General features: G+C 45.3%; 1 protein-coding gene across 1 annotated transcript in view; it reads right to left on the reverse strand.

Moving 5' to 3' along the window:
• The window catches only part of DGKG (diacylglycerol kinase gamma), a 177,095-nt gene that overhangs the window by 80,832 nt on the left and 72,385 nt on the right, over positions 1–23,878 (reverse strand). The window contains 3 exon segments of the mRNA XM_033150090.1: positions 1,048–1,124; positions 5,564–5,900; positions 22,499–22,568. Coding sequence (XP_033005981.1) covers positions 1,048–1,124; positions 5,564–5,630 — 144 coding nt within the window. The 5' untranslated portion in view covers positions 5,631–5,900; positions 22,499–22,568.

Raw genomic sequence — 23,878 nt, forward strand, 5'->3', positions numbered from 1 at the left:
ATGTCTTCAGATCTGTTGCTCTTTGGATCTGTTGGTCTTTCCCACCTCTCTAAAAAAATATATATATCAGGAAAAGGCACTATCCTAATTTCTCCTTAAAATACAGAGGAATCACCCCCCCCCCAAAAAAAATCTGATGAACAACACTTTCAACATGTGGGCAAATGCAGTGAGGACTGAAAATGTTTTCTGCTCAACTTGTTCAAAGTTAGTTTTAAGGGGGGGAAGGGAAAGTGTTACCCACTTTAAGCCAATGAAAACACACAAGTGTGCATATGTTATGCTCCCCCCCCCAAGTTGGAGAATTCTAATTTCAGATTAGAAAATCAAAATACTTATGTGCAGCTATATTCATTCATGCTGGGACCTTTGTTCATAAACAATGAAACTGCAAGCTCATAGAAACTGATGATACAGGCAACTCTCAGTTACTGTCATTCCATTTCTCTTTTTACACTATCAAAATGCATCTTCAGATGTTTAAAAAAATCCATATTTAGGACAATGCCTTTATTACACCAGCCAAAATGCCACGAGCATTTTCCAGAACTCTTCATTGGGCTAGATAGTAAACAGAGTAAGGGGTGGATGGATGCGGAAAAGGCTAGCCCTTGGTGAAGCGATGCAATCTGCCTCCGGTCACGGTCTCAAAACAGAATGTGGAAGGAGACAGCACATAGAAGCTCTGTTACATTCCATGCAGGTTTCAGGTTGCACCTAGGGCTGCTGGGAAGTAGGTACAGGCAATGACTGCCCTAAGTGCAATGGGACATTTATTACGGCATAAACTCACAGTCCATTTCATCAGATGCATGAAGTATAATCCTGAATTGGCAAGATTATATATGCATATGAGGAATGTAGAGAATGAGCTCAGAGGGAAATGAAATGCATAACCAATAGTAACATACATGACTACCCTTCTGGAAACTGTGATGTGATAAATAATATATTTGCACCATTATTTTTTTCAATTGCTTTTTTATTTACAAATTTAGCAAAGAAAAGGAGAGAGAGAGAGAGAAATAATACAGCAAACTTCCTTACCTGTTCTGGATTATATTTTGCTAGGACACCATCTCCATGGAACTCTTCCAAAACATCTTTCAGTTTCTTTGTGGAATCTAGAAGGAGAAAGTTAATGCCAATACCATGAATATTATTAATTACATAGAAGTCTGACGAAGTCATCTGTTTCTTCAGAAGGTCATTGCAGCTTGCCAAGCTTATACAACCATGCCGACACTTTGGGCAAAATGATGTTGTAAAAGTCATGGCGGGCTCTAAAATTTCATGAAAAACCTTCCTGCTTTATTTTGAATTTATTAATGAACCTGCAATGAGTTCCTTAAACGTTATATTTACAACACCCCAGATGTTTCCTTTGAAGCAGAAGATACATCAGAGTTGCAATGTCAAATATTTGACCCTAGTATTGTGTAGGGAACACACACCATCTCAGCCTCTGGATTCTCAACCAGGGCCCATCTCAGCTCTCCCACAAAAGTCTCACAACTAGGAGAGTTCCTGGAAACAGCAGACATCACCCTAGTCTCTCACTCTAGACTCGCTTTTTATGGGCAGGCCCAAGATGGATGGTACTATGTCCCATTCAGCTGCACTAGCCACACCAATTTCCAGCTACAGCAGGTTTGCTGAATTTCCCAGGGGGTCCCAAAGGTTGAGAAAAGGGCCTCCTTCCACTCGCAGCATTCTTCGCCCTCTGTCCTCTCCTCCATCTTCTCAGATGCTGACTGCTACTGCAACACATGCATGCACCACAGCCAAGGTGGTCTCTGTCCTCTTTAGCAGCTTCAGCTTTTGTAGCTGGAGTCAGTCAGGGCTCCACCCTCCCAGGCCAGGTGGGAAAAGGCCTGCAAGGCAGGGAACAGGACTTCCAGGACTCACAGCCAATATGGTCTTGCAGGCTTCACATAGGTAACCTGGTTGGGTGGATGCTTAATGAGAGAGCCCTCTGGTAGGGTTCTTATTAGGCATGGCTTCTTCCACACCCCATTCCCAACAGCCGTCTATCCTAAGGTGTACCAGGGGAATACATACACATACAGGAAAATGAACATGAGACTGAGGGTCTCAGAGCAGCTGTTTTAGGGTGGGTTAATCTTTCCCAAGATAGTGCCATCCACGCAGCAGCGGATCTGCAGCACACAAGGCAGTGTTTGGGATACCATTTCCTCACCACAACCACTCCTCACTGCTATTGCTACTCTTCTTCTTCGGCAATCACTTATAGCCGAGTAAGATTGTCTTTCATGAACACGGTCTGAACAGTGAGTCTGAACACGGTCTGAACAGTGAATTCTGGCTCCACACATCCTTCCACAGTGGGGACATAGGTTTCCAGGTGGGAGTTGATCAAGGTGAGGGTTTGCCAAATGTGCCTTCCTCTTAGCACGTGTCTCCCTTTCGTCCTGAGTTCGAGCATCTTCAAAGTCCATGACACCTTTGGTAAAGGCCAATTGGAGCGCTCACAGGCCAGTGTTTCCTAATTCCCCCTCCCCTTCTTTCTCCCTCTTTTCTTCCTAATCTAACACTGTATGCAACACTAGTGTCTCACAACAAATGAAACTGATCTGTAGAAAACACAATTTGAAAAAAGAGACAGTGCAAGTATTTTTGTAATCTAATAAATCTTTAATAAAAAATATATTTAAAAAAAAATAAAAACAGCACACACTCACTCACACCCATACATTTTAAGCACATTTAAAGCACATCTCCCTCCTGGGATCTGTAATTTATCTTTCACAGAACTAGAATTCCCAGCACCCATAACAAAGAGGAGCTCTCAGAATTCTCAAGGGTGGGGAGATGTGATATAAATGTATGGCGTGTATGCAGCCTAAATGCCCTTTCTACCCATTTCAAAGCTTGTGCGCAAAAATTAACTGTTCACTGCCTGCTGGATTTCCCTCCTGCAACCATTGGAAACTTGCATCTGTCATGGGATAGAAGCATTTTCACTGTAGCACTTCCTGTCTGAACCACTGAGTGATGTGACTTGAAAGCAGCTTAGCATCCCCATGGTCTCCCTGTGCAAAGAACAGCATTAATTTAGCAGGTTGTGATCGCTATCATCCATTATTTCTGCCACTAAAATATTTGAGAAGGGTTCTTTCGTAAGATGTCTTGATGGAAGCCAGTTTCTTTTTTTAATCTCCCTTGCTGGGGTCTCAGAGCTCCAGGAGGTGAAACGTCCCAGCAGGCTCACAGCTCAGCTGCCCTGAATTAGGAAGTCAGCCCAGGAGGATCAACATCGACTGAAATACCAGAGGAAAATGCTTAAAAGAAGGGAATCTGCTTTCAGATGCCTAAAAAAGGCGTCTAAAAATAAACTAAGGGGACTGCTCATATCAAGATCCCATCTCTTAAAGTGGTCATGAATATCACAATGTTTGGGCTACAGTCTCAGAAGGATTACATTTGGAGCAATAAGGTCAGTGGGAAGAAATTGTTCTGCACATCCTTATTCCCCGGGCTTCCTATGTGGAAGCATATCCACCAACCAGAAACAGAGAAGATTGTTGTATGTGTGGACACGCTGAAGGGCTGCCTCTTTAGTGCTGGCCCCATTGACTTAGAATTAGTCCATATTGAGACTAACATTCCTGCTTCCCCCACAAATTGCACTGCCAGCCCATTTGGATGTGGAGCTGTCCCTTAATCTGCTCTCTAGGTGTCCTCTCTTTCCCCACTTCAACCGATGAGGGCCTCACATTATAAGAACAGAAGAAAAGCCCTGCAGACTTAGCCCAGCAGACACCAGGCTGAGCTGCGTTTTCCCCCATAGGTCAATAGTTGTACAGATTCATACTCTGCAAGTGCTGTGTTCATGTGTTGAGACACCGGGTGAAGCATTCGTATCCTTTGTACCACTTCACCCCAAGCACACTTTAAGCATGTTTGTTAGCCTGGATCGAAAAAATAAATAAATTTAAAATGGTAATGTGAATGGATCCTCAGGCACAAACAATTTTTAGAAAGCCTTCTCATTTCCTCCATGATAGAAATCTGCTTGAGAAGGCATTGGAAACACTGTCCTTGAGGTCTGGTGGTGGAATGCAAGGGATGAGGCTTTGGTGGGAAAGTTCAAAAATTATGCTGTGAAAACAAAATGAGACATGGTTTTGAGACCCGGGGTGGGCTTCACACAATAAATGTCATCAGCAATGAGGGTTTCCCCTCTCTCCTCCCCCTGTACCCCCCAAATTGGCTTGGGGTGTTGAGAGAATCCCCAGAACAGCATATGGGGAGAGCAGAGGGGGGTCATGCTGCCCAGTAAGCTGATATGCTTCCACAGACAGAGCAATTGCAACAGCGCAGCACTGAATTCCACCCTAAAGGTAAAGGTAAAGGTACCCCTGACCATTAGGTCCAGTCGCGAACGACTCTGGGGTTGCACGCTCATCTCACTCTATAGTCTGAGGGAGCCAGCGTTTGTCCACAAACAGCTTCTGAGTCATGTGGCCAGCATGACTAAGCCACTTCTGGCAAACCAGAGCAGCGCACGGAAACGCCGTTTACCTTCCCGCTGGAGCGGTCTCTATTTATCTACTTGCACTATGACGTGCTTTCGAACTGCTAGGTGGGCAGCAGCAGGGACTGAGCAACGGGAGCTCACCCCGTCACGGGGATTCGAACTGCCGACCTTCTGATCGGCAAGCCCTAGGCTCTGTGGTTTAGACCACAGCGCTACCCACATCCCTTCGAATTCCACCCTAGGTGTTTGCTATTTCCAAATACAGAATTCAGCCCTCTTGCATACAAGTCCCCATGAAAACTGACACATTTCACGGTAGCATCGCAGAGCCCTACCACACAGGAGTATCAAATATGTTATCTTAGGCCTTTGCAGCAGGAACACTTCTCTTCTAGAGGCCAGATCTTTGTGGAAGAGAAAACCTGAGAGAGCACACCAAGTTATTGACCTGCATACACTAGCTTTATCATTTCTTTCTGCTGTGAATTTTGCTAAAGCCTAAGCGCTTAGTAGTGGGGTGGGGGGGGAACTACCTTTGGAATTAAGAGCTTCTCAGGCTCTCAGTTTGGCATTTCAGTGCTGGGAGCAGTACTTGAGAAATGAAAGTATCACATTAAATACAGCTTTGCAGATTGTGTGGAACATACCACCCTTTCAAACCCACATGAATCCCTCACTATTATCCCTGCCTGTTCTGCAGAGTAACAGGCTTCCAGGATGGACTACAGGTGGTTCATGATGGGGGGAATGAGCCCAATGCCCTGTATTTGATGACACATACACCCCTCAAACACTCCCCATGTAGGCAGGACTTAAATTTACATCTCCGGGTTTTAAAAGATCTTATTGTATGTACTCAGATGTTCTGTACTTAAGTTATTGTGGCATACCTCACAGAATGACACATCACAGTACAAATTAACTGTATCATTCCCGTGAAAGAAAGGACAAGGATCGCATGCATCTTATTCACCACGTGCTGGAAGCTGTTGTGCTAACGCTGGCATAAATAACCCACAATGAAATGGCAAGCATTTGAGCTGAGAGAGGGACAGCACTTACATTCAGAATACTGCTGGAGCTGAGCAAACTCTGCCGGACTAAGGGTGATCCAGGTGCCATCGTTCATCTTTCAGGTGAGCTCTGGGGAGGCTGTCTCCACCCTTAGCAGAGGTCTTCAGGAGGAGCTGCACCTCTAGAACAAGAAATTATTCTGGACCATCGCTCAAGTTTTGCTCTGCAGATGTCTACTGAGTCACTGTTGTTTTTCTACAGCACAACTCAGATCCTGATCAGGATGAACGCCAATGTGCCTGGTCTCTGCAGAGCCATCTTTATCTCCGCTGTAGCTAGGAGCGCCATCAGAAAATGCTTCCTGGAGAAACGCCAGTCTTCAAATCTAGAATTAAAATGTGCAAGTTATAGAACGGCATACCTTTCCCCCAAATATTTTTCTTTCATGCTGGCTTTCAGGGAAACAAAGGCAGAACTGTGCTGACTCAAACTTATTTAACAATTTGAAAAATGAATTGAGAGAGAGAGGGAAATCCTAGAGCCCGCCACAATGAAATAGGCCATTTCCAGTATGAGGTTGTGGCTGGAGTGTCACACAGGTTTAAAGCCTGGCCACATCTGTACAGTACATTTAAAGCACTATTATACCAATTTAACACTCATGGCTGTGAAAAAGAGGGGATGTTCAGGAGAGCCTCTCACATCCCCTTGTTTGCCCAGCTGCTGCACAACAGCCCTGCAGTGGAGTCAGATAGGTCTTATGATCCCGTGGGTGCTAACCACCACTCTCCCACTCACTCTTGTAGCCCACAGGAGAGGGGACCAGGAATGCACCAAAGCAATTATTCTTTAAAAATGATCTAAGCCAGAATCCTGGGAGCTGGAGTTTGTTCAGGTTGCCAAGAGTTTAGGAGACTCCTCCCTATCCCCTCAAACAACAATTCTCAGAGCGGTTTAACAACCAATCCTTCTTGCTATGGAACTCTGGGAACTATAGGTCTGTAAGGGGAACAGCGCTCTCCTAACAATTCCCAGCACCCTATCATTCCCATGATTCTTTGGGGGAAGCTTGGGCTGTTAAAGAGGTATGATAGTGCTTGAAATGTAGTGTTGCACACCAAACTAATCTCTGAGATTCCAGGGGTTCCAGGCGCTTTGAATGAGGGACAGCAGAGACTGTGGTGTTGTAATAATATATGGTTTATTTACACATATATACAACCTGATGGAGAGGCTCAAGGCATCAACACGCCAAGAAGCTCTTACTTCTCCCTTGGTCACAGCCTTGGATTACAGCAGAAATTGGGTGTGGTTCTGTCTCTCACCTGCTTCGAGCTTCTACTTCACATGCTGCATCAACTCTGCCTTTGTATTTCTAACTACTAGCAAATTGTGGGAGGTGGACCCACCCATTTGTTGTCTAGCACAGAGCCACTTCCTTTGTTACCTTAATGGTCCATACCTAGAGGACCATTAACTCGCCAGGAAGCTAGCCTGGCTATTCCAGGGATTGAATCCATGCTGGATCCAGGAATTAGAAGGGTCTGAGGCATACAGCCTTCACACACACACACACCCCAAGGAAACTGTCCTAATATTATGACGCAGATATCGCTTGGATGAATGTCCTGGATGCCCTTGGACAAATTGTTATTTCTTAGCCTAAGGCTAAGCTATTTCACAGGACTGTCATGTGAGAGAAAGAGCGCACAAGGGAACCATGTATGCTACTCTGAGCAACTCAGAGATGGGTGGGATAAAAAAAAGTAAGTAAATACAAGCTTTTTGCCAGATTTGATGGACAGTGTTGCCGATATAAAATAGTTCCGCTGTATCCTAATAAATGAGTGAATCTCTCAGCCATGAGCTCAGATGACCCATACAAGGAACTTCAAAGCAGGAACAACTTAGTTCATCTTGATTTGAATATAAGCAGCTGATTACATTTTCAGAATTGAATGACAGTTTCCCAAAATACAGGAGGTATCCTATGGTTCGGTAAGGGCAAAGATTGGGCCCTTTTCCTGAAAACAATAAATAGCCTTGGGAAAGCCATTTGGCATTATGCCTCACAATTCATGGAGAACCTGGCAGAATGAGCAGCCACATTCATTCCACCATCCTGTTTAACATTTGCACCCCGTGCAAAAGTCAAATCAAGCAAGCAACCCTTTCTGTAACTTTCTAGAAATTGCTGGGTGCCCAGACATTCTAATTACATAGGAGACATTGTAAAAAGCTCTATTAACCTCTAATTTCCCATCTAAATAACACAAACAAAGGGGATTCCTAAACATGTGTGCAATGAGTGACAATCTTTCCAGATACTATGTTGTTTGTGTAGAGACAGCGCAGCCATCTCACTAATTTATTACATGGTCTAAATAACATCTACCTAGCAAGTTCTGTAGAGAAGCTGCAGGGTCTCCAGTACTAATCAAGACACTAAAACGAGATCCTTGAGAACCGCAATTCTTTCCCCAGTGAGCTCAGATATTGCAAAAGCTTTGTGTAATGCTCTTGGCAGTGAGAAGTCTCTCCACTGGGTACCTAAACCATAAGGCTGTGTATACACTATATATTTAAAGCACATTCAGAGTACATTCTTTCCCTAAAAGAATTCTGGGCACTGTGATTTGCTACAGTTGCTGGGAACTATAACTCTGTGAGGGGAGAAACATGCAAAACCAGGGTAGGAAAGAGAATTGAATGGAGTACACTGGAAACATGACTTATTCCACATTCCTCCATAGCATGATCACCATGTTTTAATCCGTGCCAGATGTAAATTTGGGGCTTTCCTGCAAAAGTACATGATGGTTGTGAAAAATTGAGGGAATCCATGCCCTGGTCTACATTCTCTCAGGCATTTAGAATACATGCATGAATCACTATCTGAATGACAGAGGAGGGGAGTTAATTTTAGAAGTTTAAGAATATATAATGCCACAAGAAGAGCCCCGTTGGATCTAGCCGAAAGTACGTCTAGTCTAGCTTCCTGTTCTCACCGTAGCCAACCAGAAGCCTATGGGAAGCCCACAAGCACGTCCTGGGTGCAATAGCACTCTTTCAACTTGTGATTCACAGCAACTGGTATTCAGAGGCACACTGCCTCTGACAAGGGAGGTCATCATGTTACAAATGAGAGAAAAGAAGGCTGGATTAACAGAGCTGAACAGTGGTACCTCGGTTTACAAACAGCCCTGTTAACGAACTATTCGGTTTACGAACTCCTCAAAACTGGAAGTAGTGTTCCAGTTTGCAAACTTTATCTCAGTCTATGAAGGGAAGCCGAACAGGGAAGACCACTGGCAGTGGGAGGCTGCATTAGGGAAAGCACACCTTGGTTTAAGAACGGTTTAGGTTTAAGAACGGACTTCAGGAATGGATTAAGTTCTTAAACCGAGGTACCACTGTATTCAAAAACCACTGACCATTGTTCTAACGAGATTTATCTTGTACATTTGCACTCATAACACATGCCTTTTGAAATCAGGAATCACTGCTTGAATCCCTGCCTCCACTCCCACTGTTATGGTTGCTGAAAACTATAATGTTTTGCTCAATTTATATTGTTCTACTCCATGTGGATTGGTTTTATATGTTGTATTATTGCAATGAATCGAGCTGTTTTTATAATTGTATTTTCTATTGCTGCCACATGCCCTGGGACCTTATGGCGAAGGGCAGGTAAGAGAATTTCTAAATAAATAATTGGCTTCCGCCCCTCTGCTGTATATTGTATTCATTTAGTGTATAACAGTCTTTATTGCACTGCCTTCGGAAGGGGTGTTTGTTTCAATAAATACAACCTGACCGTAACGTTTTGCTTTTTAATCTGGTTGCACTTTTTATAGAATAGCCACAGCTCAAAACTCATCACTCAGCTCCATCTGGCTTCATCAGGAGAGGAGAGGAGAGATGGCAAGGCCTCCCTTTACCAGCCTGGATGGGAGTATTTGGCCCTTCCGCTCCCACAACTGTCTCCATCAGAAGACAACCTGCCCAGCTGCATCAGAGGCCTGGCAACAAGGCTCACATACACAAACCCCAACTTGGCTGGGGCCAGCTGCCATTCGGGTCCTCCCCTCCCAGAACTGTTTCTTGCAGTGAAACCTTCCACTTGGTCTTCATGTATTATGTGGCTTCATTATTCCACAGGTGGTCATCTTCCTCTTCCCTATCTATTCATTCCTCTTGTTGGCACCGCGCCTCACTCCAAGACATTATTTCAAAGTGCAAACTATTTTGAGTGGTTTAACAGAAAGGTGGCATATAAATGTAGCATATTTAGAAATTAGTTGTCTGGATAGGCTGTGGGTGAAGTGTGTGCTGTGGAAAGGTAGTCTTCATGCCTGTAGATTTACATGGATATAGTCTAGGGGAAAGATGCTCCTGTCTGCTGCACAGAAATTTGCAACTACAGACACAGGGGAGAGGTTTGAAACCTGAAAAACTGCAGTGCACATCAAATATATTTTGAAATGGCACCCCCCCCCCAAAAAAAACCAGGGGTAGTCAAGGTGGTGTCATTCAAACATTGTTGGGATGAAATTGGACTTCCAATTTCTCATCAGCTCTTGTCAGCAGGGGCAATGACCAGGGATGAAGGGAGTCCAACAACATCTGGAGGGTACTAGGTAGGTATAAGAGAGAGAAAAATAGGGACAGAAGATTTTTGTGGGGGTGGATTTCAACTTTTAAAAAGAGTACCTCCACTTTTAAGAGTACCTCCAAGCACCCACGCATATGATGTTAGAATTTTCAGTGATCTTATAGATTGGGTTAAGGAACCTCAAGCCCAGGGGTTGAATGTCATCTTCTTGGCCTCTTCACCTCACTCCCAGGACTCTGGCCAGCCCATGCCCCTCCCACCCCTGCTCTCTCAAGGCAACCCCTCACTGGTCCTGATCCACATCTTCCTTGGGTGCTTTTGCCTGGCTAGAATGTGTCTGTGAACTGTGATAATGCCTCTTGCTTGACTGGATGAAGGAGTGTGTGTGTGTGTGTGTGTGTGTGTGTGTGTGTAGCGGCGGAGGAAGCCTTTTGGCTGCCCGGGGCCGCAGCGCGGAGGCAACCCCCTGGGGGTGGGGGCGTCGAGATGTGACAATGGCAGACGGACTGTGCATGCGCAGAAAGTAGCACAGACGGGGCAGCCCCACGAGCTGCTGCTCGCTCGGCGGCTCCTTTGGCCACCGCAGGAGCAGCAGCGCTGGCCCGGATAGACTGGGCATGCCTGGAAATCTGGGCATGTGCAGTTCATTTGGGCTGGCGCTGCTGCTCCCGTGGCGACCGGGCGAGCCACCGAGCAAGCAGCGGCTTGTGGGGCTGCCCCGTCCCTGCTGCTTTATGGACGGGGCAGCCCCACGAGCCGCCAAGCAGTACAGACGGGTGCCAGGCGGCAGGGCTTGGTTTGGGGAGGGGCCACCAAGTGTCCCCCCCTCCCCTGAAGCCCCGCCCCCTACACCCCGCCCTTCCTATGCCACTGTGTGTGTGCACTGTGATTTCTCAATGGCCAGAATGTAGCCAAATGTAAAAAGATACACAGCTCCGCTCACTTTTGCCTTTGGCCACACCAACCAGTGGAAAAGTTCTGTTATAGATTCTGACTGACTAAACCAAAGTACAAGATTCACATCTTTACTGTAGGAAAGAGCAGTTATTAGGAAAGATCTATAGGGCTATGAAGACATTTACCTCCATGAGCAAGCTGTACAAAGCTGTTGGTGTGTGGGCTCTCCACGCAGTCAGGAATCCTACATAACTGGAATACCAGATCACACAAGAGCCTAAAAGCAATAGCTTGGACGAGGAGTGAGAAGTGCTGGTTGAGTCCATCTTGCCCACATCCCTGATCATGAGCCTGGAAATCAAGATCCCAGAACCATGGCATCTCCAACCCCGAGACAGCTCTTCTTAAGCCACCCCCAAGTAACGAAATCCCATCCTGGCAGATGCCTCTTGCTCCCCAAGTCCTGCTCTTCAGTACAGAGAACGTAAGAGGCAGTAAGTAATAAAAAAGCGTCAAAGTGCCAGGCCTCAGACCTGAGGGCAGAACCTTAAGAATCTCCATTCCATGGGGATGGAGTATTTGGAAGTGTGAAGGATATAAGCAATTATCTAGGACTGTTGGAGGAAGTTCCCTCTACCTAGTGATCTGTCCATGGTCCTGCAAATTTTATATCCTGCTCTCTTGTTTCTGCAGAACCCATTCTGTATTGACTGCCTGTGAATATCTGCACAGTGGACTGTCTCTTTCACTGATCTAGATTCTCACCATTGCCCAGACCAATCTTCTGCCTTCTGAGGTGTCCATGGACTGTGCTGCTTCAAAACAGGGCATTAGTTCTTCACTATTAGCATGCACACACAAACCTTTCAGCAGAGATACAATTAGGAACTGAAAGACTCAGAGAAAAATGGTATGAGCATGCACAGGGTGCATCAACTTCACTCAATGTGGAAACTCTACATTTAATAAGATGATTCCACAACACGTAGCTTTTGTATAAGCAGTGGTACCTTGGTCCTTGAACAGCTTAGTTGTCGAACAAATCGGAACCCAAATGCTGCAAACCCAGAAGTAAGTGTTCCAGTTTGCAAACGTTTTTCCAAAGCCGAATGTCCGATGTGGCTTCTGCTTGACTGCAAGAAGTTCCTGCAGCCAATCAGAAGCTGCGCCTTGGTTTCTGAACGGTTTCAGGAGTCAAACGGACTTCCGGAATGGATTACGTTCGAGAACCAAGGTACCACTGTACTTATAATCATCACAGTAGAAGAGGCTGCTGGATAAGGCCAACAGCCCATCTAGTCCAGCAAACTGTTCTCACAATATCCAACTAAAGACACAGGAGCACACAGCATTTTTAAAACCTAAGGCGGGAAAACAGGAATGCAAACCGTCCATACATCTCTCAAATCTAGACACACATACACAAAACCCCTACATTTCCAATAACATGTAAGTGTTGAAAGCTATAACACATGCTGAAGCCCACCCACCACTTCTCCCAATCCCCCTCCCCCATTCACAAAAATAAATGCATACGATTAAGTAAAAAATAGATATTACTGAAATATAGCCACACTTTGCTCACCATTGCTCTCTCTTAACAAATATTATTTGTTTGTTTGTTTTTTTTAAAAAACCAGCCACTCAAACTAGCAACCACTCCCTTCTCCTGGCTAGCTACTAATAATGTGCTTTGAGGTGTGGCCTTCAAGCAAACAACTCCAAGCATGCCTGGACTGCCTCTATACTGAGGAATACAATGGAACAGAATTGAAAGAAGGGGGAACCTTCACTACTCTGGCTGGAAAACTGGCAGCCCTAGCACTCCATTTTTACATGGTTTTTCTGCCCAGGGACACATGGGAGGAACTTCTTTGCCATAGTTATATTATTGGATTAGGATTGGCTGAGCACTGAAGAGACTGATTGGCCAGAAGACAGTGGATTGACAAAATTGTTTGCAGAACGTCTCTGCATTCAAATAGAAGCATAATATGTGTGGGAGAGGAAGAGTGTGTGACTTTTGAGATTTAGGGGGGAATAAAAAAAACAACTGCTTGACATTCTCCTTGCAAAGTCTGTGCTCCATTAGAGCAAAAGGGGCATTAAGCTCAATCTACCCTCCTTCAGTCAGAGTCCATCTGCCTGCCTTCTTCTAGACTGCCAGCAGTCTAGGGGGTGGCACTGCTTGCCAGCTTCCTCCTCTTGCACAATTCAGCAGGGAGGAGGATGGGCGCAAACCTAGAATTAGTTAGCTCTGCCTCAGGCTCCACCTACATTTGGTCTGTGAGTAATGCTTTGGCATCAGCTTCTCTGAGAGATCACTGCTTCTGTAGAAGAGAAGAAGAGGAGTTTGGATTTGATATCCCGCTTTATCACTACCCAAAGGAGTCTCAAAGCGGCTAACATTCTCCTTTCCCTTCCTCCCCCACAACAAACACTCTGTGAGGTGAGTGGGGCTGAGAGACTTCAGAGAAGTGTGACTAGCCCAAGGTCACCCAGCAGCTGCATGTGGAGGAGCGGAGATGCGAACCCGGTTCACCAGATTACGAGTCTACTGCTCTTAACCACTACACCACACTGGCTCTCACACCACACTGGCTCTCATGTAGAATCCACCACTAAGCCCCTACTCCACACCACCCCCCAAATTCTGAGGTGAGATGGGTGGCTAATGGGGGAAGGAGCTTCTCAGTGATGGGGCCTGTAATTTGGAATGTCCTCCCCAGGCCTAATAGTCAGACCTCTACATGGTTTTATCTTTCAGGCATCAGGGCGATTTGTTCAAACTTTCGGAGGGCTTGTTTCGTGAGTTTTTAGCTATAACCAATTGGTGCTGGAATCATAGAACCATAGAATTGCAGAGTAATGAAAGTGATCGAGGTCCTTCCCTTAATCTAGGCAGCCGTGTGTGCTTGTGTTTTGTGTGCATGTGTATGAAAGTACAGTACCGTGGTTTCCTGGATGTGATGCTTTTAGAATAAAAGTGTTCCCACTTAACATTTCCCAACTGGCTCCTCCATTTTCACATCATATTCCTTGCAAAAAGTAGACATGAAATGAGAGGAAGTGCTAGAGGGGCTCTTTTCTCCACTGGCATCTTAAAAAGAAATCACACCCCCGTCCAATCTTCTCCCCCTGGTCATGATGCCTGCAACAGAGTTTCCTCACCTTGATACACTCCTCTCTATTTTTAAAGCTGTGCTGCTGCTCTCAGCGAGCTCAGCAACTTCCCCTCCTTTCAGTTGCTGCCTCCTCTGGCTTGCCCACCCACTCCTTCCCCCCCAGCTGCAAATCTCCTAGTGCCAGAGTGGGCAGGGGACAAGAGGCTGCTGCTGCTGAGAGAACAATTGCCGCCAGCATTTCATGTGGCTGAGATGGGAATCCCACTCAGCAACAGCCAGGGACCCAGTGAGCTCCGGAGAGAGTAGGAAATGGATTGTGGCTCCGACGTCTGGGGGAGAAAGGTCAGGGCACCTTTGATCTCCAGCCTGCTAAAATATTCACAGGGCTTTCCCTCCCCTCAGCAATATACCAAGAAAAATTCTGAAGCAGTTACATTATATAGTCACCCCTCTCACCCGCAAACAGAGCACTTGGAGGGCGTTTGGACTCTCTGCCTGTTGAGCCCTTGAAAGTCACTCTTGCTATCTAATCTGCACATGCTGTGGGCGTTGGAGCAGTTGCACCATGACAAAGCTGCATCATCACCCCACTGTAAGCTGACAGTGATCTTACTAGACACCCTGAGAGCGCTGCTGGAAGGCATGGTAAAAAAAATGGTACGAACTAACTGCATGCACACACAGACACACACACACACACACACACAGATAAGCCGCAAATAGCAGGCAGGTGACACGGTCAACTACAGGGCATCCTATTTCTGAGAGAATGTTCAATAAGATATCAAGGGGAAATGCCAAAATACTTCCTACTTCAACAGGCCGATAATGATCTGTGGTCAGCTGCTGTTGCTGAACATGCCTGGTTTGTTGGTCTGATTTTTTTAAAAAATTGTTTTAACCTGCAGAATAACTGTCTTGGCCTAAAGTGAGGCTCTTTAAGAAACTGGAGCAAATGACCTTTTGCCATGTTCAGTTTGTGCAATAAAAGCAAACTCTGCACTTCTGCTGTTGGGGCACATCTGGGACAGTCAGGGATCAGAAGCTGCACTGATGTACCAAATATAAAATGCACAGCCCACAGGTACTGTCTCATGACTCTCTCTATATTCTCACAATGCACAGCAGTAAGGTTTGAGCATACCTCAAAAGGGGGAGGGGGGAAGCACATAAAATATTTTCATGCTTTTTAAAAGGGTGTAACAGTTTCCTCTTCTGCACTGCAAACCTAGTAATCAGTCTCAGGTTCTTCCCTGAACTTCCCCTCTCTTCCAAGCCTGCCTTAAACTATTTATGTTTGCTTTTTAAATTTTTTACCGGGTAGCCTGCAGCTAAAGGAGATAGTGGGACTTATTATCAGTGCATGGAATGAAGAGGTTCTTATGTTTATACCCAATAGTTTTGCACCCTGGTAGTAAAGAAACTTTCTCAGCTTACATAAAAGACAATAAAAAAGCAAGAACAGCCTTGAACTGCAAGCAATAGGGTGGAAGACAAAAGGAAGTACTTCCTTAAACACTGCACATCAGGGGTCCATAAATTTTTTGGTTGGCAGATCAGATTGTTTTCTCTCCAAATCTGCCAGGTGAGTGGGCCTGCTCAGTCACTTTTGTTCATGAAGGTTTTGTGTGTGTTGTGAGCCTTCACGAGGAGTACCTAGGATTGGGGGAACAGACCCTTTCGCTCAGAGTTGTGGCCAGAGGAGCAGCACACTTGAGTTTTCCATCTTGTTTCTGCAGAAGTGAATCAGTGACAGAGGGCATTGATATAGCAGCTGGGCATTTGGGGAGGGGGAGACATCAGGTGAAACAAGCAATAGTTTATTTGGACATCTGCAAGAACGATCCTTACTCATTGGACAAACTGTGGTTTGATCAAACTCTGGCTCAGCATTACACCCAAATGTAGCCTTGCAGCTCTCTTGTGATGCTTCTGGTAGCTTAGCTTGGTGGAGCTGGTTGGGTTTTTTTTTTTTTTAATTCCTTCTGCCCAGAGCACTTATGATCACATGCTCTTCTCTTAGTGTTTCGCTGAAGGCTGGCTGAGCCACAAAGCATAATGTTTTTGACATAGACCAGAAACAGAAGCTCTGGTGCTCAAGACCATAGACTACTAGAAAGCATTTCCTCTTGATAAGCCGACTCTTTGCTGCCAGCATTCTTCTCAGGCACCTGTGACGTAACATGGAAGGCAGCCTTTCTGGGTACAGCAGATGAGCAGGGAACCAGTGGGAAATCCCCTGAGGCTAGGCTATTTTGGAAATGTTTTGATTATAGATTCAGTTTCTCAGCCTGGTCACGATTATGCAGGATGGCAGCATGTACATAGCAGGGATTTTCCTCACCAAGAGAAAGGGTTGTGGGATCCCAGCAGGAAGCAAGCAGTTCCCTGCCTGCTCCAGTTCCTTCCAAATAACAAGAGTGTTGCAATGGCCCCGGCTGTGGAGGAGGGAATCCATGGGAGTTCATGCAACTCTGCTTTAAGTCTTTCAGCCCGGTCAGCCATAATGCACATCAACTGAATTTTGCATGATGCTCCAAAATCCTTTTCCAGTACCAGTAATTCGATCTCCTGTCTACACATGAGAGGTGGAGGGGGTAACCTTAGTATTGGAATTCATTTTTCATTTCAGCAAGACGGCAGTCTGCAGTCTCCAAAGGTTTAAAACAGGGGTGGGGAAGCTTTTCCAGCCTGAGGGTTACATTTCTTTCTGGGAAATCTTTCTTTGAGAGGGAAGGGACAGGACAGACCTACCAGTGGAAGGTGGGGCCAGAGGCAAAAGTGGGCGGAGAAACAAATGTAAACACTACCTTTGTCCAGCAGTCCAGTTTATACACCCAAACCCACATTCTCTGGATCCTCCATCTAGACAAGAATAATTATTAAAGGGCACATTCCAGGCAGGCAAAAACACTTGGGGGAGGGGGGCAAACAGGGCCAGTGAAGGGTGTGGCTGGGGGAGTGCCCTGAGGGCCAAATAGAGAGGCATGCAGGGCCGCATTCAGCCCCTGGGTTCTAGGTTCCCTTGATAAAAGAAAGAAAGGTAAAGGTAAAGGACTCCCGGGCAGTTAAGTCCAGTCAAAGGCGGGTATGGGGTGAGGCACTCATCTCGCTTCAGGCCAGGGGAGCTGGCATTTGTCCACAGACAGTTTTCCAGGTCATGTGGCCAGCATGACTAAACTGCTTCTGGTGCAACAGGACACCGTGACAAGTGCCAGAGTGCACAGAAATGACGCTTACCTTCCCACCGCAGTGGTACCTATTTATCTACTTGCACTGGCGTGCTTTCAAACTGCTAAATTGGCAGAAATAAAACTGAATAAGGTTAAGCAAGAAACAGTTGATCTCTGACATCCTTTGATGATCCTGCCTTCCCCTGTCAATATCACCTACTGAAAGTATTTTTCTATTACCTATCAGTTCTACACCTAAGGTGATCTGCTGCAACTTAAGGTGCTGTATCTGTGGCATTACTCCTCCTTTGCAGAAGATACTGTAAACTGCCTTGTGGTCTTTTGGATTAAGGACGGTATATAAATTTAATAAACAAACCAACAAATGTTAGGATTAAAAAGCCATTGAACTGATAAGCTCTCTTTCCCTGGTGTCCTACTTTCTACTCACCATTTGAAAGTGTCTATCCTGGTGCAACTCCTGCACAAACATCAAGAGTCTCTCACAGAGACCTTTCAGGGGAAGAATTATGCTGGTTTTGCCACAGCAGACTTAACACAGAGTTTTGTGGTATCTTGGTTTGTTTCCATCACCAATGCCAACCTGTCCCTGAGCAACCATCACAGCAAACTCCATTGTGTTCACCACCTCCCAGACATGATTGTAATTCATTTTGTCCCTGCTAATCCAGTGCCTCTGGCTAGCAAAATAGCTCACCTCCTCTTTTGACTTCACTGGGCACTCAATCACGTTATCACAGACGAAGGCACATGGTCCCTATTATGGTTCTGGCAAGCCCTGTTGACGCTGCTACAAATCAAGGGTCGACTCTCTTCCATCTATTGTCTCCGCATAAATGGGCAGACAGAACAGATGATCCAAATACTGGTACAACACCTCTGCAGTTAGCATAGGAAATCAGTTACCAGCAGAAATAGCCAAGAATAGGGCCCAGGAGCACATTTGCAAACTATAGACACTATTGCAGACATCACAACCAAGCACACACAAAAATCTATTATACTGGCTACAATAGACTCTTTCTGTAAAGACTGATTTCATGCCCGGGGTGGGGGAAGGAGACCCCATGGGTGCCAGTGAAAGTATTGGTTGGTGCAAATGCACTCATACATGCTGGTCCACAGTAACATCTAGCATGCTTCCATCAAACACAATTGTTTCTACCCTAACTTCCTTGTTCTTTCCTATCTACACTTTGCAGCAGCTGCACTATGTCCCTGCAGACTCAAACTACCTCTACACTCAAAAAGATCTGGAATGAGCTCCACCATCAGCTAGATATCCCCAAGATAACTACAAAAATCATGCCAGCCACAATCCAAGTTAGGCATCATCTACACCAGGGGAGGGGAGGGTTGGCTCTGCTAGGTCCACCTAAAGACTCAATGCCCTTCCATCAGCCCAGAGAGCCATCATATTGCCCCATGCTCTCTTGCCGAATGGTGTGAACAGAACCGCTGCACTCCAGCTAAGCTCCTCCAAGTCCCTCAAGACCCATTCCTGCTGCACTCCATTCTCACGTCTCCCTGCTCAAATGGAGAATCCCTCTGCCAGGGCCCCCAATCTCCTCTGTCACATCATACACAGAAAAACAAAAAAATGAAAATTCACAGATCCTGGATTCTCCACTGACATAAAAGAACAATCTTGATGGCAGGTGTGTGGACTGTGCACAGTAAGTGAAAAGCAAAGGCATGTATATTCTCCAAAACAGCAATAACAAAGAGCATGCAGAGAGGCGCTTTCCCTTCATGGGCTGCCTCTCGCTTTTGGCTCTAGTATTCTCTCAGTGCCAGGGAAAGGGAGCTGATGAGCAGCTCTCAAATAAATCCACAGCTTTCCCAGGGCTTCCAAGATAAACCTTTTGTTCTGCAGAAGGACACAAATTTGGAAGAGCTAAGGCTGGAGACTTTGGTGTTTAGGATCCCACTTACACCTGGCATTTTTTTCGCTGGCTGTATCAAAGTGAAGAGGCCCTCCTGCAGCCCTGCTCTTTGCAGACAGAGAGAAACCAGGTCCCTTTCAAAAACTATCTGTAGCTGCCCCGAGAACAGCCAGTGTTCAGGCTCTGACGTAAGAGAGGAAGGTGTTAAGCTGGAGTCTGGGCTTTCCCTCTTAACTAAATTTAGGATTGCCCAATCAATTCCTTTATCAAGTATCCCAGGCAATTGCAGGATAATTTTATTTGAAAGCATTTTGTGCATACTGATGTCAATACCACCAGCGCTTGGAGGAGAAAGCGCACATTTAACTAGCAGCTTCTCCTTCTGATTTCTGCCATTTGTTCATATTACTTTTTACCACCCAGAATGACACAGCTCCCAGCCCCCACACTTACAGAACCATTAGTATATCATTAAACAAAAAGGAGGGTTATTAAACATAGGTTTATCCTTTTGGAACCATCCACCCCAATGAGAATCAAATGCCAGCACACAATATGCATTCTGGAAAAGTAAAGGCAAAGCGTTTGATATTAAGAAACAGTTCTTTGTATTTATGTAAGGCCCTCCAGACAGATTGTGTGGGGTTTGTTTTTCTTTCTTTTTTTTGCAATTGTATTCTGCAACATGTTTGGCAAATAAAAGAAAAATTCAGTGCAAAGAAGGAGCACAATGAACTACTGCTGCTGGATCAAGAGGGATACAAATACTAGGATAAGTGCACTCACTTCATCTTCCTGCCATGGAGAGCCTTGTGCATTTTTTTAAATTTTAATTTTTTTGAGACTAGATAAATCCTCGGTTTCTTTCACTCAGCCCGTGTGCTTACAGGGTCATCTGCACAAAGCCTGCTACAGATTAGTATAAATGGATTAAGCAGCAGATTGAATTAGACCCCAGCCCCACCTTGACTTGCAAATGCTGAACTAAATGCATCTACACTTGCTTCAGCTGTTCACACAGCTGCTTCTAAAATGACCAAGCTACATGTTACAACTGGCTGGCTGTATCTTGTTGGGGTTTCGTTTGTTTGTTTTTAAATCAAAAGAAGGCTCTAGAATGGTGGGAAGGGTAAAAAACGTTTGCTTCCAGACATTTTTTGACTGTGGGGAAGGAAAGATACAGGTCCTGCTATCTTTCTTGTATGACACATTGTAAATCTTTGATTTAGTCTGAAGTGCAAGAAAACTGCCTTTGATGGAGGAAAAAAAAACCCCACCAGGTTCATTAGACTGCCAGCTATTCCTAAATGTAGTCGTTTTCCTATGAAGGAAGATGGTAGCGACTGTAGCTGTTTTCTAAGACCTTCATCTCTACAATGACGCAAGGAGTTGTTGTCATTTCTAATTAACAATGCAACAATGGAGCATTCCCCTTGATTTTCCATCCACTCCTAGCACAACAGTCCTTAGCACTGTGATTGATAATACACAGTGAATTGAGAAGCTAATATGGACAAATTAGAAAGAGTATGTGCTGCTCCATATGCTGGAATAATAAGATCCCACCCCCCACAATTTTTCCTATTCATGCTGCCTTTGACTGGGAATTGTCTTAGTTGCATTCTGGTGGTGTTAGAGTAGCTTCACCCTGAACGTTATCTATCTAAACAGGATATTCTTGCATAAACCAGAGCCAATCTCACATAGGGGTTAGAGTTTTGAAATCAGGCTACATACACACTGACCTGTAATAGTTTTCCTCCATAATTGTTCATGCTCATCCCCAACATCCCGCTTTTAAGCTAGAATGATTCTAGATCCTGACATTCACAAGGGCAGGTGGTTACTTGATACATATTTGAAAACCCTCCTCTTGTTTAGGTTATCCACACCTTTTCCTTCCTGCGCATGCTCCTGGTGTAGGAAGGAAGTAATGGTTGTATTCTTGGTATACACCCACCCACAATGTCACTGGGCAGGTGTGGATACATCTGGTATTGCCAGGAGAGCCTACATCTGTTTTCAAAAGGACGCACTGTGAGATAATGCAGATTCTTTTTGCAATGAGCTGCTTTTTGCTTTTTTTATGGAACGAAACCAGTTTCTCAAGAAGCACGTTTCAGGGGCAAAAATATGCAAATAATCTAGATTGTGTGTGGTGTACATGCAGGGGCATAGCAACGGGGGAGCAGTGGGGGCAGTGCGCTCCCGGTGCCACGTCTCTGGGGGTGACAAGGCATGCGGTTTGCCAGCGGCGCCGCTCCAGCGTCGTACGGGCGGTGCCAGAATCCTCTGCTTGTGGCTGCAGCCGCACATAGAGGATCCTCCATTCGCAGCTGCAGCCATGAACAGAGGATCCCGGAACCATCCGTACAGTGCTGGAGCAGCACGGCCAGCAACCTGCTAAGTAGCGCGCATGCGCAGCATTGCTACGTACGGCGCATGCGTATGATGCACGCTATGTAGCGACGCCCCGCCCCCAGGTTCACGTCATGTTTGCCGCTCCGGGTGCCCGAGCAGCTTCCTACACCTCTGTGTACATGGAACATAGAATCATAGAATTGCAGAGTTGGAAGAGACCACGAGGGTCCTCTAGTCCAACCTCCTGCGATGCAGGAATCTTTTGCCCAATGTGCAGCTCAAATGCACCCTGAGATTAAAAGACCCATGCTCTACCAGAAGAGTGGAGGCTGGTCCATTTGGACAAGTGGAGCATTGCCCTGCCAGCCTCAGCCTCAGCCTGCCCTCACCCAGGCTCCATCTGCTTGCCTTCTTACTTACAACCAGTACAGAGGGGTGGTTGACAGCTTCCTCTGCCTTGTTCTCAGTGCTATCTTTACAGAACTTGGCAGGGAGGAGGATGGGGGCAAAACTAGAATGAGTTGGCTACTATTTGGGCTCCCTGGCTTCTGCCTCACCAACTTGGTGGGTGCCAGCCATCACTGGTGTGTGTGTGTGTGTGGGTGGGTGGGTGGAAAATCAAGCACTCTGTCTCCAGTGATTCTATAATGAAATATTATTATAGAACCCATATTACCAGTTTGTTGTGAGGATGAAAGGGGGAGGACCACCTGTGTTGCCCCAGACTCACTGAAAAAGGCAGGAAACAGATAAATGAAATAAATGAGAGAAATTTACAGAGCCCTATCTTCCTTTTCAGAAAGCACTTCAGGTGCTCATGGTGATCTCTGATATATCTAACCCAGGAAAAAGAGGGTAGTTATTACAGCAGCAAGTTTTATAAAGCAAAATAAAAACCCACATACCCAGTCGCAGGATCTGTGTGCTAATAGCAGAATCAGAAAGGTCCAGCTTGACTTTGATCCCAGGGTGAGACTGGAAATTGAACAACACAGAGAGAAATTTAATATGAGTGTGTTTTGATAACAAGACGTATAATAAGTAAAAGTATAGTCATGCTGCTTCTCCTTTTACAACACTGCAAAAATATGGCTCTTTGCCCCTCCACTGGCTCAACAAAAACTCTGCTCCACACCTTTGCTTTGACTGCTGCAGCCTGCTCTTCTCTTGGCCCACTCACCTCTGTCAAAATAGAACTTAGCAGTCCAAATCGCTCATGTTCTCATGCTGCTTTGATCACATCAGATCTCTCCTTAAATACCCACATTGGCTTCCAACCCAGTGTACAAATTCTTTGTCTTTACCGTGAAAGCCCCCTCTGCTCTTATATCTCAACGCGGTCATATTCCTCATGGCTACAAATTAGATTTGACTACCCTGAATATTGACAAGTAACATGGTTGTGACATTCGATGTGCAATGAGAGTGATGTCTTCTGCCTACAGCATGCAAACCTTCATCCTTCTGAGTAAGTCTCTTTCCAGGGATTAAAGGAGCAGTGGGACCCCATCACTGGTCCTGCCCCCAAGGCTGTACAGCTCCAAAGACCCTTCCCCTAACACCAACAAACTGAGAATAGCTATCTAAAAAGAGCATAGACCTTTTCTCAGGTGTAGACCTCTACAACCATAGGTTTCCCCTTCTCTGACATCAAGCTCAACTCTTAGATATGGGGGCAACAGGGAATCAAGGCCGGGGAGCAGGTGGCTTCACTTTTCCGGTAATCATATGATTACTGAATTATTAGATTACTGAATGATGGGGCCTGTAATCCCTCTTTCTTCCTATCAGAAAATTGCTATGTTTAACAAAATTGGGAAAACTGCAAAAACAAATAAAATGGGATCCACCCGCTGCTCAGTACTGTTACACATTCTTTATACTAATTGTAGGATAGGAATCTGTAACTAAGTCTTGTAAGTACATTTGGTACAAGATCAGGAATGTTCAGGAGGGGAAATGTATTTGCAATCTCAACAAATATCGAAGGAACATTATGTAGCTCTTTGACAACATCCATGCTATCAAATATTATTATACTGTTTTCTCAAAAAGTATATGGGCAGAAGAAAATCAAAAAGGGACAATTGGATCGGATTTGCCAGAGTAGCACAGGGCACTATCAAATGATTGTGCAATGCCTTCCACAGTGCAAGTTAAGAGTTCTCTGAATTCATTCTTTCTATTAGGTCTATGAAAAATGTTGCAAACGTGTGGTTTTTTTTTTATAATTGCATATGAAATCTCCAAATTCCAGAGAGAAATAATAGAAAGTGATTATAAGT

This window comes from Lacerta agilis, chromosome 5 (assembly GCF_009819535.1).
Source record: "Lacerta agilis isolate rLacAgi1 chromosome 5, rLacAgi1.pri, whole genome shotgun sequence".
In the NCBI taxonomy this organism is placed as follows: domain Eukaryota; kingdom Metazoa; phylum Chordata; class Lepidosauria; order Squamata; family Lacertidae; genus Lacerta; species Lacerta agilis.